Here is a 17,279-nt window from a genome sequence, read left to right as displayed (position 1 = left end):
AACACTAAAAAACTCTAAGCCATCTCCGTGGAGATGTTGCCTGTACAACGGCAAAGAGAATGACTGGGGTAGGCGGAGCCTAGGAGGGATCATGTGACCAGCTTTGCTGGGCTCTTTGCCATTTCCTGTTGGGGAAGAGAATATCCCACAAGTAAGGATGACGCCGTGGACCGGACACACCTATGTTGGAGAAATCTTAGCTTTCTCCCTTCTACATCCACTTTCTGTCTTTCACTATCTTCCCATATTGTCATTTGTTCATGTCAACCGCCAAAGTTTTCTACCTTCTGTTCATTACTTGCTCTACTTTCTGCCAAGGACGTCTCCTATCTACCATTTTTGGTATGCCATCTGGGTCCTCCTCGATCCCTTAACCACACAGGTTGTTCAGTAACTGGAGCAGATACGCTTGCCATCCTATAGTACTAGGTTCACTATTTAAAGGGTCACTAAACAAAACCTCATAAAATATTGATGTGTAGTAAAACAAAAGAAAAAACGAACATTCCTTTCAATCATTTTTTTTCCCAACACTTCCTATAATTTAACGCTTAAAAAATCCTTTCATTGCCAAGCAGAAGGTGGCGCATCCTTCAGGGTTCTGAAACTGACCCTGTAACATGCATTGTCTGTTCATTCCCAGAGATCATTTATTTCTATCCTTACTTGGTCACAGAAAAAGATAAGTTAAACACATTGAAGCGTTTCAGGGGTAGGTTAACAATCTGCAAAAAAAATGTAATTTTTACAAATCAACAAAATTAAATGTTTTTATTTATTCTGTACTTGCTGCTATGTACTTTGCAGAGTACTTTGGACTGAAGATAGACAAGTCCACTGAGTTTGCCTTTCTCAGATCTCCAGTGACCTATAAGTTTGAATTTAATTAATTTGACAGCTGAACAAATAAAATTAGAACAATTAACGTTTTGCATTATACCTGCAAAAACTAAAAATGTTTAGAACTCTTTTTAAAGCTAGCTATAAAATCTGCAGTTGGTAAACACATTGGGCTTGATTTATCAAGGGTGGATAGGGGCGTACAATATTCGCACCAGCTCCCTTCTGGCATGCATCAATCCGCTGCCCGAATTTAACATTACACTTGAGCGCTATTTTGCATGGCCAATCCTGCACGGGGAGGAGCTGTCAATCTCACTGGTTGAACGAGATCAGGGAGATTGAAATTCTCCACCTAAGAGGTGGATAAGAGGGTAGGAAGTCTGATGACTGCAGGCTCTCTTGCGAGTACGTGTAGTCGAAGAGAGGAGAAGGGCTTGATAAATCATGTGCTGCGTTACTAAGCTTAATTGTATTCTACAGTAAAACTGTTATCTTTTACCCTTTCTCTATATGTAAGGGGCACTTGCAATTTACCTGCTATAAAAAACAAATTATGCTTACCAGATAATTTAATTTCCTTCTGTACAAGGAGAGTCCACGGCATCATTCCTTACAGTTGGGAAATACTGAACCTGGCCACCAGGAGGAGGCAAATACACCACAGCCAACCTCTCCCACTTCCCCTATCCCCCAGTAATTCTGCCGAGGGAACAAGGAACAGAAGGAGAAATATCAGGGTATAAAAGGTGCCAGAAGAAAATTATAATTTAGGGGGCCGCCCATCTGAAAATATGGACGGGGGCCGTGGACTCTCCTTGTGCAGAAGAAAATTAAATTATCTGCTAAGCATAATAATTTATGTTTTCCTTCTTAATACAAGGAGAGTCCACGGCATCATTCCTTACTGTTGGGAAACATACCCAAGCTCTAGAAGACACTGAATGATAACGGGATGGACAAAAGAGAGGCGGATCCTAATCTGAGAGCACCACAGCCTGCAATACCTTTTCCCCAAGGTTGCTTCAGCTGAAGGAAAAACATCAAACTTGTAAAATTTAGAAAAAGTGTGCAAGGATGACCAAGTGGCTGCCTTACAAATCTGCTCCATAGAGGCCTCATTCTTAAAGGCCCAAGAGGAAGCCACTCTAGTAGAACGAGCCATAATTCTCTGAGGAGGTCTATGACCCGCAGTCTCATAGGCTAAGCGGATTAGACTCAACCACAAATAAGTTTTAAACAAAAAAGATAAGGAAGTCGAAGAGACCTTCTGGCCCTTACGCTTCCCAGAGTATGCCACAAATAAGGAAGAAGCTTGTCTAAAATCCTTAGTAGCTTGAAGATAAAAAACTTTAAGGTGAGAACCATATCCAAATTATGAAGCAAATGTTTCTTCGAAGAGGAAGGATTAGGACACAATGAAGGGAACACAATCTCTTGATTGAAGTTGCGGTCTGACACGACTTTAGGGAGAAACCCTAACTTAGTATGGAGGAAAGCCATGTTGCAGTCTGACACGACTTTAGGGAGAAACCCTAACATAGTACGCAGGACAGCCTTATCCGAATGGAACATCAGATAAGGAGGATCACATTGTAAGGCGGCAATCTCAGATACTCTGCGCGCTGAAGCAATAGCCAGCAGAAAGAAAACTTTCCAGGACAACAACCTAATATTGATTTCATGCATAGGCTCAAACGGAGCCCCTTGCAAAACTTGAAGAATCAGATTCAGACTCCAAGGGAGAGCAGAAGATCTGAACACAGGTCTGATCCTAATCAGAGCCTTAACAAAGGACTGGACATCTGGAAGCTCAGAAAGTCTCTTGTGCAGTAAAACAGATAAGGCCGAAATCAGACCCCTCAGGGAACTGGCCGAAAGACCCTTCTCCAGACCATCCTGAAGAAATATCTGAATCCTGGCAACCTTAACTTTATGCCAAGGATATCCACGCTCTTCACACCAGAATAAGTAGGTTCTCCACACCTTATGATAGATGCGACGGTTAACCGGCTTACAAGCTTGAATGAGAGTATCAATAACTCTCTCAGAAAACCCTCTGTTGGCTAGACTAAGCGTTCAATCTACACGCAGTCAGCCTCAGAGAATCTAGATTTTTTATTTTTTTTTAAATTCCTTTGAAGGCAAAAAAAGGGAAACACAAAATATTATAATCAGCCTCATAGAACTGTTAATACAAGTAGTTCATAATGCCTTAAAATCTGTGTTACACTTAAACTGAAAATAAAAAAAATTGTACTTTCTATTTGAATTCCCTTTTATAAAACAAAACCTCAAGAAAAAAAAAAAAAAAAGTAGAAAATGTCCCCTCTCTCTCCTTAACATACCATCTATGAGATCTACCATACTCCAAGTAAGACTAAGTCTGTATTTCTAATTGGAAATATCATGATATCATGTTCTTCCTTAGAAAGTGATTTAATTAAGATTGACCATTTCCCCCAAAAAGAGCACACTTGTGATTCTACATTGGTATCTGTATCTCTCTGTTCAATTATGCATTGCTTTTTAATAAAACTCATAAATTCTGTGAATTTCGGTATTGCCTTATCTTTCCACTTATGGAAGATGAGGCTTCTTATGCACAAAATGAAAGAGTTAATAAGTTTATTATAGGGCAGGACGATATTGTGAGGAAAGAGGAGGACTATACTATGTTTGGAAAAAGTAAAAGGAGATATTTTTAGGACTGTGTTAATCCAATATTCTACCTTTAGCCAGTTACTGTATTTTCGGAAATCCCATAATATATGAGTAGAAAGCTTCCACACAGGTGGAAAGAGTCCAGCATGAAATGGGCCGAGAATAGTAGAAAGTAAAAAGATTTACTTTATTGGATATGCATTAAAAGTGCTGTGAGTTTTCACAGAGATTCAACCTATATCACAGCCATAAGCGAGGTCAGCCTAATAGCCCAACATCACACACTCCAACATGTTTCGTGCTGCAACAGCACTTCGTCAGGGATAGTAAGGGGTTAACTGTTCAGCCGTTATACACACTTTCTGTCCAATCAGAAATATGCACAGAAATTAGGACCAATTGCAGTACCTCAAGGGAAAACGTCATGTTGACTACTCAGGCTAATTGGCTTGTCTGCATTTTCTAATTTTACTTCGGTTGTGGACAACAGGTGAACAGAATAAAAAACATAATCGTTTGTATGTAAATGTAAAAATACAACATTAGACATTGGGATACTCATCTACAGCTCCTTGTATATATATATATGGATGAAGCCATTCTGAAAAAAATACAGCTTTATTAATAAATGAAAAATAAAATATAATAGACATGCTGCCTTTGTCCTTTTTTTTTATTTATAACACTAATAGTATATCAAACAACTTTTTTATATATATCTACATTTAATATGCATACATAATAGCAATATTAGTTGCGATGTGTAATCTCACATGTTCATAAACTGCTAACCATATTAAATTAGTGTATAAACTGTATCAATAATAAAAACATAATTTATGCTTACCTGATAAATTTATTTCTCTTGTAGTGTATCCAGTCCACGGATCATCCATTACTTGTGGGATATTCTCCTTCCCAACAGGAAGTTGCAAGAGGATCACCCACAGCAGAGCTGCTATATAGCTCCTCCCCTCACTGCCATATCCAGTCATTCGACCGAAACAAGACGAGAAAGGAGAAACCATAGGGTGCAGTGGTGACTGTAGTTTAATAAAAATTTAGACCTGCCTTAAAAGGACAGGGCGGGCCGTGGACTGGATACACTACAAGAGAAATAAATTTATCAGGTAAGCATAAATTATGTTTTCTCTTGTTAAGTGTATCCAGTCCACGGATCATCCATTACTTGTGGGATACCAATACCAAAGCTAAAGTAAACGGATGATGGGAGGGGCAAGGCAGGAACTTAAACGGAAGGAACCACTGCCTTTCTCCCAAAAACAGCCTCCGAAGAAGCAAAAGTGTCAAATTTGTAAAATTTTGAAAAGGTGTGAAGCGAAGACCAAGTCACAGCCTTGCAAATCTGCTCAACAGAGGCCTCATTTTTAAAGGCCCAGGTGGAAGCCACAGCTCTAGTGGAATGAGCTGTAATCCTTTCAGGGGGCTGCTGTCCAGCATTCTCATAGGCTAAGCGTATTATGCTCCGAAGCCAAAAGGAGAGAGAGGTTGCCGAAGCTTTTTGACCTCTCCTCTGTCCAGAGTAAACGACAAACAGGGCAGATGTTTGACGAAAATCTTTAGTAGCCTGTAAGTAAAACTTCAAGGCACGGACTACGTCCAGATTATGCAAAAGACGTTCCTTCTTTGAAGAAGGCTTAGGACACAATGATGGAACAACAATCTCTTGATTGATATTCCTGTTAGAAACCACCTTAGGTAAAAACCCAGGTTTGGTACGCAGAACTACCTTGTCTGAATGAAAAATCAGATAAGGAGAATCACAATGTAAGGCAGATAACTCAGAGACTCTTCGAGCCGAGGAAATAGCCATCAAAAACAGAACTTTCCAAGATAAAAGTTTAATATCACTGGAATGAAGGGGTTCAAACGGAACTCCCTGAAGAACTTTAAGAACCAAGTTTAAGCTCCACGGGGGAGCAACAGTTTTAAACACAGGCTTAATCCTAACCAAAGCCTGACAAAATGCCTGGACGTCTGGAACTTCTGCCAGACGCTTGTGCAAAAGAATAGACAGAGCAGAGATCTGTCCTTTTAAAGAACTAGCTGATAAGCCTTTGTCCAAACCCTCTTGGAGAAAGGACAATATCCTAGGAATCCTAACCTTACTCCATGAGTAACTCTTGGATTGACACCAATAAAGATATTTACGCCATATCTTATGGTAGATTTTCCTGGTGACAGGCTTCCGAGCCTGTATTAAGGTATCAATGACTGACTCGGAGAAGCCACGCCTTGATAGAATCAAGCGTTCAATCTCCATGCAGTCAGTCTCAGAGAAAGTAGATTTGGATGATTGAAAGGACCTTGTATTAGAAGGTCCTGCCTCAGAGGCAGAGTCCATGGTGGAAGAGATGACATGTCCACTAAGTCTGCATACCAGGTCCTGCGTGGCCAGAATCACCGATGCTCTCTCCTGTTTGATTTTGGAAATCAGTCGAGGGAGCAGAGGAAACGGTGGAAACACATAGGCCAGGTTGAAGAACCAAGGAGCTGCTAGAACATCTATCAGCGTTGCTCCCAGGTCCCTGGACCTGGATCCGTAACAAGGAAGCTTGGCGTTCTGGCGAGACGCCATGAGATCCAGTTCTGGTTTGCCCCAACGATGGACCAGTTGAGCAAACACCTCCGGTTGGAGTTCCCACTCCCCCGGATGAAAAGTCTGACTTAGAAAATCCGCCTCCCAGTTCTCTACGCCTGGGATGTGGATCGCTGACAGGTGGCAAGAGTGAGACTCTACCCAGCGAATTATCTTTGAGACTTCTGACATCGCTAGGGAACTCCTGGTTCCCCCTTGATGGTTGATGTAAGCCACAGTCGTGATGTTGTCCGACTGAAATCTGATGAACCTCAGTGTTGCTGAGGCCAAGCTAGAAGAGCATTGAATATTGCTCTTAACTCCAGAATATTTATTGGGAGGAGTTTCTCCTCCTGAGTCCACGATCCCTGAGCCTTCAGGGAGTTCCAGACTGCGCCCCAACCTAGAAGGCTGGCATCTGTTACAATTGTCCAATCTGGCCTGCGAAAGGTCATACCCTTGGACAGATGGACCCGAGAAGAGAATCTCTGGTCTCTTGATCCAGATTTAGTAGAGGGGACATGGGGAGTAATCCCCATTCCACTGACTTAGCATGCATAATTGCAGCGGTCTGAGATGCAGGCGCGCAAACGGCACTATGTCCATTGCCGCTACCATTAAGCCGATTACTTCCATGCACTGAGCCACTGACGGGCGTGGAATGGAATGAAGGACACGGCAAGCATTTAGAAGTTTTGATAACCTGGACTCCGTCAGGTAAATTTTCATCTCTACAGAAGGAGACTCTTGTGAGTGGTGATAGAGAACTCTTTTCCACGTTCACTTTCCACCCATGCGACCTCAGAAATGCCAGAACTATCTCTGTATGAGACTTGGCAATTTGAAAGCTTGAAGCCTGTATCAGGATGTCGTCTAGATACGGAGCCACCGCTATGCCTCGCGGTCTTAGAACCGCCAGAAGTGAGCCCAGAACCTTTGTAAAAATTCTCGGGGCAGTGGCCAACCCGAAGGGAAGAGCTACAAATTGGTAATGTGAAGGTAGGCATCCTTTAAGGCCACTGTGGTCATGTACTGACCCTCTTGGATCATGGGTAGGATGGTCCGAATAGTTTCCATTTTGAATGATGGAACTCTGAGGAATTTGTTTAAGATCTTTAGATCCAAGATTGGTCTGACGGTTCCCTCTTTCTTGGGAACCACAAACAGATTTGAATAAAATCCCTGTGCTTGTTCCGTCCGTGGAACTGGATGGATCACTCCCATTACTAGGAGGTCTTGCACACAGCTTAGGAATGCCTCTTTCTTTATCTGGTTTGATGATAACCTTGAAAGATGAAATCTCCCTTGTGGAGGAGAAGCTTTGAAGTCCAGAAGATATCCCTGAGATATGATCTCCAACGCCCAGGGATCCTGAACATCTCTTGCCCACGCCTGGGCGAAGAGAGAAAGTCTGCCCCCCACTAGATCCGTTTCCGGATAGGGGGCCGTTCCTTCATGCTGTCTTGGGGGCAGCAGCAGGCTTCCTGGCCTACTTGCCCTTGTTCCAGGACTGGTTAGGTTTCCAGGCCTGTCTGGAATGAGCAACAGTTCCCTCTTGTTTTGAAGCGGAGGAAGTTGATGTTGCTCCTGCCTTGAAATTTCGAAAGGCACGAAAATTAGACTGTTTGGCCTTTGATTTGGCTCTGTCCTGAGGAAGGGTATGACCCTTGCCTCCAGTAATGTCAGCAATAATTTCCTTCAAGCCAGGCCCGAATAAGGTCTGCCCCTTGAAAGGAATGTTGAGTAATTTAGACTTTGAAGTCATGTCAGCTGACCAGGATTTAAGCCATAGCGCCCTACGCGCCTGGATGGCGAATCCGGAATTCTTAGCCGTTAGTTTAGTCAAATGAACAATGGCATCAGAAACAAATGAGTTAGCTAGCTTAAGCATTCTAAGCTTGTCAATTTCATTCAATGGAGCTGTCTGGATGGCCTCTTCCAGGGCCTCAAACCAGAATGCCGCCGCAGCAGTGACAGGCGCAATGCATGCAAGGGGCTGTAAAATAAAACCTTGTTGAATAAACATTTTCTTAAGGTAACCCTCCAATTTTTTATCCATTGGATCTGAAAAAGCACAACTGTCCTCAACCGGGATAGTGGTACGCTTTGCTAAAGTAGAAACTGCTCCCTCCACCTTAGGGACCGTCTGCCATAAGTCCCGTGTAGTGGCGTCTATTGGAAAAAAAATTCTAAATATAGGAGGTGGGGAAAAGGGCACACCGGGTCTATCCCACTCCTTGCTAATAATTTCTGCAAGCCTTTTAGGTATAGGAAAAACGTCAGTACACACCGGCACCGCATAGTATCTATCCAGCCTACACAATTTCTCTGGAATTGCAACTGTGTTACAGTCATTCAGAGCAGCTAATACCTCCCCAAGCAATACACGGAGGTTCTCAAGCTTAAATTTAAAATTAGAAATCTCTGAATCAGGTTTCCCCGAGTCAGAGATGTCACCCACAGACTGAAGCTCTCCGTCCTCATGTTCTGCATACTGTGACGCAGTATCAGACATGGCTCTAACAGCATTTGCGCGCTCTGTATCTCTCCTAACCCCAGAGCTATCGCATTTGCCTCTTAATTCAAGCAATCTAGATAATACCTCTGACAGGGTATTATTCATGATTGCAGCCATGTCCTGCAAGGTAATCGCTATGGGCGTCCCTGATGTAATTGGCGCCATATTAGCGTGCGTCCCCTGAGCGGGAGGCGAAGGGTCTGACACGTGGGGAGAGTTAGTCGGCATAACTTCCCCCTCGACAGAACCCTCTGGTGATAATTCTTTTATAGATAAAGACTGATCTTTACTGTTTAAGGTGAAATCAATACATTTAGTACACATTCTCCTATGGGGCTCCACCATGGCTTTCAAACATAATGAACAAGTAGGTTCCTCTGTGTCAGACATGTTTAAACAGACTAGCAATGAGACTAGCAAGCTTGGGAAACACTTTAAAACAAGTTTACAAGCAATATAAAAAACGTTACTACGCCTTTAAGAAACACAAATTTTCCCAAATTTTGAAATAACAGTGAAAAAATGCAGTTACACTAACGAAATATTTACAGTGTATGTAATAAGTTAGCAGAGCATTGCACCCACTTGCAAATGGATGATTAACCCCTTAATACCAAAAACGGAATAACAAATGACAAAAACGTTTTTTAAACAGTCACAACAACTGCCACAGCTCTACTGTGGCTTTTTATTTCCCTCAATACGACTTTTGAAGCATTTTGAGCCCTTCAGAGAAGTCCTGGATCATGCAGGAAGAAGCTGGATGTCTGTGTCTGTAATTTTTGCTGTGCAAAAAAACGCCAAAATAGGCCCCTCCCACTCATATTACAACAGTGGGAAGCCTCAGGGAACTGTTTCTAGGCAAAATTCAAGCCAGCCATGTGGAAAAAACTAGGCCCCAATAAGTTTTATCAACAAACATATGTAAAAAACGATTAAACATGCCAGCAAACGTTTTAAAATACACTTTTATAAGAGTATGTATCTCTATTAATAAGCCTGATACCAGTCGCTATCACTGCATTTAAGGCTTTACTTACATTACTTCGGTATCAGCAGTATTTTCTAGCAAATTCCATCCCTAGAAAAATATTTAACTGCACATACCTTATTGCAGGAAACCTGCCCGCTATTCCCCTTCTGAAGTTACCTCACTCCTCAGAATATGTGAGAACAGCAAAGGATCTTAGTTACTTCTGCTAAGATCATAGAAAACGCAGGCAGATTCTTCTTCTAAATACTGCCTGAGATAAACAGTACACTCCGGTACCATTTAAAAATAACAAACTTTTGATTGAAGAAATAAACTAGTATAAAGTATAAAACACCACAGTCCTCTTACGACCTCCATCTTAGTTGAGAGTTGCAAGAGAATGACTGGGTATGGAAGTGAGGGGAGGAGCTATATAGCAGCTCTGCTGTGGGTGATCCTCTTGCAACTTCCTGTTGGGAAGGAGAATATCCCACAAGTAATGGATGATCTGTGGACTGGATACACTTAACAAGAGAAACTATGTGTATTAGTCATTTTTGCACTAATTTACTGTGAAAGATGCTGTGACCTCTTTTTATAAACTTGTTCTTATTACACTTTATTGGATGTCACTTAAAACATAAAAGTAGCAAGTGATTACCACATGTTCATAGGATTACACTACCTGCTCTATCTGTACACCATATCCTTTCCATTGGGAATCCCAGGATGTGTTTCTGTAGATATCGTCCACTCTGTCAATCAACTCTATCTGCAGCAAGAGAAAACAACATTTATTAATCAGCAAAACGCTTTGCTCCTAAACGGTTTATGAAAACAGGCAAAGGGCTTGGTGTCCACAGGAAAAAACATAATTTATGTAAGAACTTACCTGATAAATTCATTTATTTCATATTAGCAAGAGTCCATGAGCTAGTGACGTATGGGATATACAATCCTACCAGGAGGGGCAAAGTTTCCCAAACCTCAAAATGCCTATAAATACACCCCTCACCACACCCACAATTCAGTTTAACGAATAGCCAAGAAGTGGGGTGATAAGAAAGGAGCGAAAGCATAAAAAAATAAGGAATTGGAAAAATTGTGCTTTATACAAAAAAATTATAACCACCACAAAAAGGGTGGGCCTCATGGAGTCCATGAGCTAGTGACGTATGGGATAGCAGATACCCAAGATGTGGAACTTCCACGCAAGAGTCACTAGAGAGGGAGGGATAAAATAAAGACAGTCATTTCCGCTGAAAAAATAATCCACAACCCAAATCAAAAAGTTTTAATCTTATAATGAAAAAAAACTGAAATTATAAGCAGAAGAATCAAACTGAAACAGCTGCCTGAAGTACTTTTCTACCAAAAACTGCTTCAGAAGAAGAGAAAACATCAATACGGTAGAATTTAGTAAAAGTATGCAAAGAAGACCAAGTTGCTGCTTTGCAAATCTAATCAACAGAAGCTTCATTCCTAAAAGCCCAGGAAGTAGAAACTGACCTAGTAGAATGAGCTGTAATCCTTTGAGGCGGGGATTTACCCGACTCCACATAAGCATGATGAATCAAAGACTTTAACCAAGACGCCAAAGAAATGACAGAAGCCTTCTGACCTTTCCTAGAACCAGAAAAGATAACAAATAGATTAGAAGTCTTCCTGAAATCTTTAGTAGCTTCAACATAATATTTCAAAGCTCTTACTACATCAAAAGAATGTAAAGATCTCTCCAGAGAATTCTTAGGATTAGGACACAATGAAGGGACAACAATTTCTCTACTAATGTTGTTAGAATTCACAACTTTAGGTAAAAAATTAAATGAAGTCCGCAACACCGCCATATCCTGATGAAAAATCAGAAAAGGAGATTCACAAGAAAGAGCAGATAACTCAGAAACTCTTCTAGCAGAAGAGATGGCCAAAAGGAACAAAACTTTCCAGGAAAGTAATTTAATATCCAGAGAATGCATTGGTTCAAACGGAGGAGCCGGTAAAGCCCTCAGAACCAAATTGAGACTCCAAGGAGGAGAAATTGACTTAAAGACAGGCTTGATACGAACCAAAGTCTGTACAAAACCATGAATATCAGGATGATTAGCAATCTTTCTGTGAAAAAGTACAGAAAGAGCAGAGATTTGTCCTTTCAAGGAACTTGCAGACAAACCCTTATCCAAACCATCTTGAAGAAATTGTAAAATTCTAGGAATTCTAAAAGAATGCCAAGAGAATTTATGTGAAGAACACCAAGAAATGTAAATCTTCCAGACTTGGTAATAGATCTTTCTAGACACAGATTTACGAGCTTGTAACATAGTATTAATCACTGAGTCAGAGAAACCACTATGACTAAGTATTAAGCGTTCAATCTCCATACCTTCAAATTTAATGATTTGAGATCCTCATGGAAAAATGGGCTAGGAGACAGAAGGTCTGGCCTTAACGGAAGTGTCCAAGGTTGGCAACTTGCAATTCGAACGAGATCCGCATACCAAAACATGTGTGGCCATGCTGGAGCCACCAGCAATACAAACTAACGCTCCATTAGGATTTTGGAAATCACTTTTGGAAGAAGAACTAGAGGCGGAAAGATATAAGCAGGTTGACAATTCCAAGGAAGTGACAACGCGTCCACCGCTTCCGCCTGAGGATCCCTGGATCTGGACAGATACCTGGGAAGTTTCTTGTTTAGATGAGAGGCCATCAGATCTATTTCTGGAAGCACCCAGATTTGAACAATCTGAAGAAATACCTCTGGGTGAAGGGACCATTCGCCCGGATGTAACGTCTGGCGACTCAGATAATCCGCTTCCCAATTGTCTATACCTGGGATGCGAACTGCAGAAATGAGACAGGAGCTGGATTCCGCCCATACAAGTATCCGAGATACTTCTTTCATAGCCTGAGGACTGTGAGTCCCCCCTTGATGATTGACATATGCCACGGTTGTGACATTGTCTGTCTGAAAACAAATAAACGAGTCTCTCTTCAGAAGAGGCCAGAACTGAAGAGCTCTGAAAATCGCACGGAGTTCCAAAATTTTGATTGGTAATCTCGCCTCCTGAGATTCCCAAACCCCCTGTGTGTCAGAGATCCCCATACAGCTCCCCAACCTGAAAGACTCGCATCTGTTGAGATCACAGTCCAGGTTGGACGAACAAAAGAGGCCCCTTGAACTAAACGATGGTGATCTAACCACCAAGTCAGAGAAGAACGAACATTGGGATTCAAGGAAATTAATTGTGATATCTTTGTATAATCCCTGCACCGTTGGTTCAGCATACAAAACTGGAGAGATCTCATGTGAAAACGAGCAAAAGGGATTGCGTCCGATGCAGCAGTCATGAGACCTAAAATTTCCATGCACAAAGCTACCGAAGGGAAAGATTGAGACTGAAGGTTTCGACAAGCTGAACCCAATTTCAGACGTCTCTTTTCTGTTAGAGACAAAGTCATGGACACTGAATCTATTTGGAAACCCAAAAAGGTTACCCTTGTCTGAGGAATCAAGGAACTCTTTGGTAAATTGATCCTCCAACCATGTCTTTGAAGAAACAACACAAGTTGATTCGTGTGAGATTCTGCAGAATGTAAAGACTGAGCAAGTACCAAGATATCGTCCAAATAAGGAAATACCACAATACCCTGCTCCCTGATTACAGAAAGAAGGGCACCGAGAACCTTCGAAAAGATCCTTGGAGCTGTTGCTAGGCCAAAAGGAAGAGCAACAAACTGGTAATGCTTGTCTAGAAAAGAGAATCTCAGGAAATGATAATGGTCCGGATGAATTGGAATATGAAGATATGCATCCTGTAAGTCTATTGTGGACATATAATGCCCTTGCTGAACAAAAGGCAGAATAGTCCTTATAGTCACCATCTTGAATATTGGTATCCTTACATAACGATTCAATATTTTTAGATCCAGAACTGGTCTGAAAGAATTCTCTTTCTTTGGAACAATGAACAGATTTGAATAAAACCCCAGGCCCTGTTCCAGAACTGGAACTGGCACAATTACCCCAGCTGACTCCAGATCTGAAACACATTTCAGAAACGCTTGAGCCTTTACTGGGTTTACTGGAATGCGAGAAAGAAAGAATCTTCTCACAGGCGGTCTTACCTTGAAACCTATTCTGTACCCTTGTGAAACAATGTTCTGAATCCAAAGACTTTGAATCGAATTGATCCAAACATCTTTGAAAAATCGTAACCTGCCCCCTACCAGCTGTGCTGGAATGAGGGCCGCACCTTCATGCGGATTTGGGAGCTGGTTTTGATTTTCTAAAAGGCTTGGATTTATTCCAGACTGGAGAAGGTTTCCAAACGGAAACTGTTCCTTTAGAGGAAGGGTCAGGCTTTTGTTCCTTATTCTGACGAAAGGAACGAAAACGATTAGCAGCCCTATATTTACCTTTAGATTATTTATCCTGAGGTAAAAAGGCTCCCTTCCCCCCAGTAACAGTTGAAATTATTGAGTCTGAGAACCAAATAATTTATTACCTTGGAAAGAAAGAGAAAGCAAAGTTGACTTAGAAGTCATATCTGCATTCCAAGACTTAAGCCATAAAGCTCTTCTGGCTAAAATAGCTAAAGACATATACCTGACATCAATTCTAATGATATCGAAAATGGCATCACAAATAAAGTTATTAGCATGTAGAAGGAGTTTAACAATGCTATAAGCATTATGGTCTGACACTTGTTGCGCTAAAGCCTCCAACCAGAAAGTTGAAGCTGCAGCAACATCAGCCAAAGAAATAGCAGGTCTAAGAAGATTACCTGAACATAAATAAGCCTTCCTTAGAAAGGATTCAAGCTTCCTATCTAAAGGATCCTTAAACGAAGTACTATCTGCCGTAGGAATAGTAGTACGTTTAGCAAGAGTAGAGATAGCCCCATCAACTTTGGGGATTTTCTCCCAAAACTCTAATCTATCAGATGGCAAAGGGTACAATTTCTTAAACCTTGGAGAAGGAGTAAATGAAGTACCCAGACTATTCCATTCCCTAGAAATTACTTCTGAAATAGCATCAGGAACTGGAAAAACTTCTGGAATAACTACATGAGGTTTAAAAACTGAATTTAAACGCTTATTAGTTTTAATATCAAGAGGACTAGACTCCTCCATATCTAATGCAATAAACACTTCTTTAAGTAAAGAACGAATAAACTCCATCTTAAACAAATATGAAGATTTATCAGTGTCAATATCTGAGGCAGAATCTTCTGAACCAGATAGATCCTCATAAGAAATAGATAAGTCAGAATGATGGCGGTCATTTAAAAATTCATCTGAAATATGTGAAGTTTTAAAAGACCACTTACGTTTACTAGAAGGAGGAATAACAGACAGAGCCTTCCAAATAGAATTAGAAACAAATTCTTTAACATTAATAGGAACATCCTGAACATTAGATGTTGAAGGAACAACAACAGGTAATGGATTATTACTAATGGAAATGCTATCTGCGTTTGATAGCTTATCATGACAACTAACACACTAACCTACCCGGAGGAACAGTTACCAAAAGTTTACAACAAATGCACTTAGCTTTGGTAGAACCGACATCAGGCAGCGCTTTTCCAGAAGTAGATTCTGATCCAGGGTCAGGTAGTGACATCTTGCAATATGTAAAAGAAAAAAACAACATATAAAGCAAAATTATCAAATTCCTTAAAAGACAGTTTCAGGAATAGGAAAAAATGCAAAATGAAACAAGCCTCTAGAAAACGAGAAGCAACAATAAAATGAGACTGAAATAATGTGAAAAAAAAAAAAGTATGACGCCCATATTTTTTGGCGCCAAAAAAACGTCCGCAATACACATACGTGAAAACTTCCGGCGCCAACTATGACGACATTTTTGCACCAAAAAAAGTCTCGTGCCAAGAATGACGCAATAAATAGAAGCATTTTCTGCACCCGCGAGCCCGCAATTTTTGAAAAAAAGTCAATTGAAAATTTTAAGGTAAGAAAAATAAAATTTATATGTATTTTCCCAAAAAAATGAAACTGACAGTCTGAATGAAGGAATACTGATTATCCTGAATCATGGCAAATATAAGTTTAAACACATATATTTAGAACTTTACATATAAAGTGCCCAACCATAGCTTTGAGTGTCATAAATAGAAATAAGACTTACTTACCCTAAGACACTCATCTACATATAGTAGATAGCCAAACCAGTACTGAAACGAGAATCAGTAGAGGTAATGGTATATAAGAGTATACTGTCGATCTGAAAAGGGAGGTAGGAGAAGAAATCTCTATGACGATAACAGATAACCTATGAAATAGATCCCCTAGAGGAAGACCATGGTATTCAAATAGGAAATACTCTCTTCACATCCCTTTGACATTCACTACACTCTGAGAGGAAAACCGGGTTTCAGCCTGCTGCGAAGCGCATATCAACGTAGAATCGAGCACAAACTTACTTCACCACCTCCATGGGAGGCAAAGTTTGTAAAACTGAATTGTGGGTGTGGTGAGGGGTGTATTTATAGGCATTTTGAGGTTTGGGAAACTTTGCCCCTCCTGGTAGGAATGTATATCCCATACGTCACTAGCTCATGGACTCTTGCTAATTACATGAAAGAAAGGATACTGGTCATGAAACATGTTATTTAGTTTTAATTAATAATAAAATGCTTTATATGGCCTAAATGGAAAGGGGTATCCACCAATTGCAAGCTATAATGTACTGGGATGATTGGTCTACATGGGTGGAAGCTGATGTGGGTTTGAATATAGAGACTTTAAATTCTTATTTTTATTTCTCTCTTTCCGTTCCTCATCTCACATTCCTCGTTTCCCGCAGGTGGGTATAGAATTTATTTTTTGATGATTTACCGATAAGGTTATATCCATTGGCAAAATTTCTGTTGCATAATTATTTTTAGTTAGATGTTAAAGGGACTGTAAAGTCACATTTAAAACTTTCATGATTCAGATACAGTATACAGATATGCAATGTAATAACTTTCCAATTAACTTCTATAATACAATTTGATTTGTTCTATGACTGTCCTTTGTTGAAGATTAAACATAGGGGGGCTTAGGAACGTGCATGTGTCTTTAGCATTTTATAGCAGTAGTATCTGTATAAAAATTTGCTATAAATATTGTTGCAAACACTACTGCCAGATGACTAAAAACGTGCATGCTCACAAAGGATACCAAGAGAACTGAGTAAAACTGTTAATAGAAATAGATTGGAAAGTTGTTTAAAATGTCATCCTTTATCCATGTAATTTAAAAAAGGTCCAGTCTACTTGAAAATGTTTATTGTTTAAAAAGATACATAATCCATTTATCACCAAATTCCCCACTATTGCATAACCAACACTTTTTATATTAATACACTTTTTACCTCTGTAATTACGTTGTATCTAAGCCTCTGCAGACTTCCCCCTTATCTCAGTTATTTTGACAGATTAGCATTTTAGCAAATCATTGCTGAATCCACAGGAGTGAGCACAATGTTATCTATATGGCACACATGAACTAACATTGTCTAACTGTGAAAAACTGTCAAAATGTGCTGAGATAAGAGGCGTACTTCATGGTCTTAGAAATTAGCATATGAGCTAATTAGCATATCGCTTTTATATGCACTGGGAAAACAAAAGGTTTGTGTGGCTCACTTGCGATATGTCTTAGGTGTGTGTATGTGT

The 17,279-nt window shown here is 40.4% G+C and overlaps 1 protein-coding gene across 2 annotated transcripts in view; it reads right to left on the bottom strand.

Moving 5' to 3' along the window:
- Positions 1-17,279, bottom strand: part of ADAM17 (ADAM metallopeptidase domain 17) — a 306,921-nt gene that overhangs the window by 133,958 nt on the left and 155,684 nt on the right. For both annotated transcript variants that reach the window (XM_053709701.1, XM_053709702.1), the window contains one exon: positions 10,280-10,366. In XM_053709701.1, coding sequence (XP_053565676.1) covers positions 10,280-10,366 — 87 coding nt within the window. The remainder of the gene's footprint in view (positions 1-10,279; positions 10,367-17,279) is intronic.

This window comes from Bombina bombina, chromosome 4, assembly GCF_027579735.1.
Source record: "Bombina bombina isolate aBomBom1 chromosome 4, aBomBom1.pri, whole genome shotgun sequence".
In the NCBI taxonomy this organism is placed as follows: Eukaryota; Metazoa; Chordata; class Amphibia; order Anura; family Bombinatoridae; genus Bombina; species Bombina bombina.
This window is presented reverse-complemented; position numbering and strand designations above follow the sequence as displayed.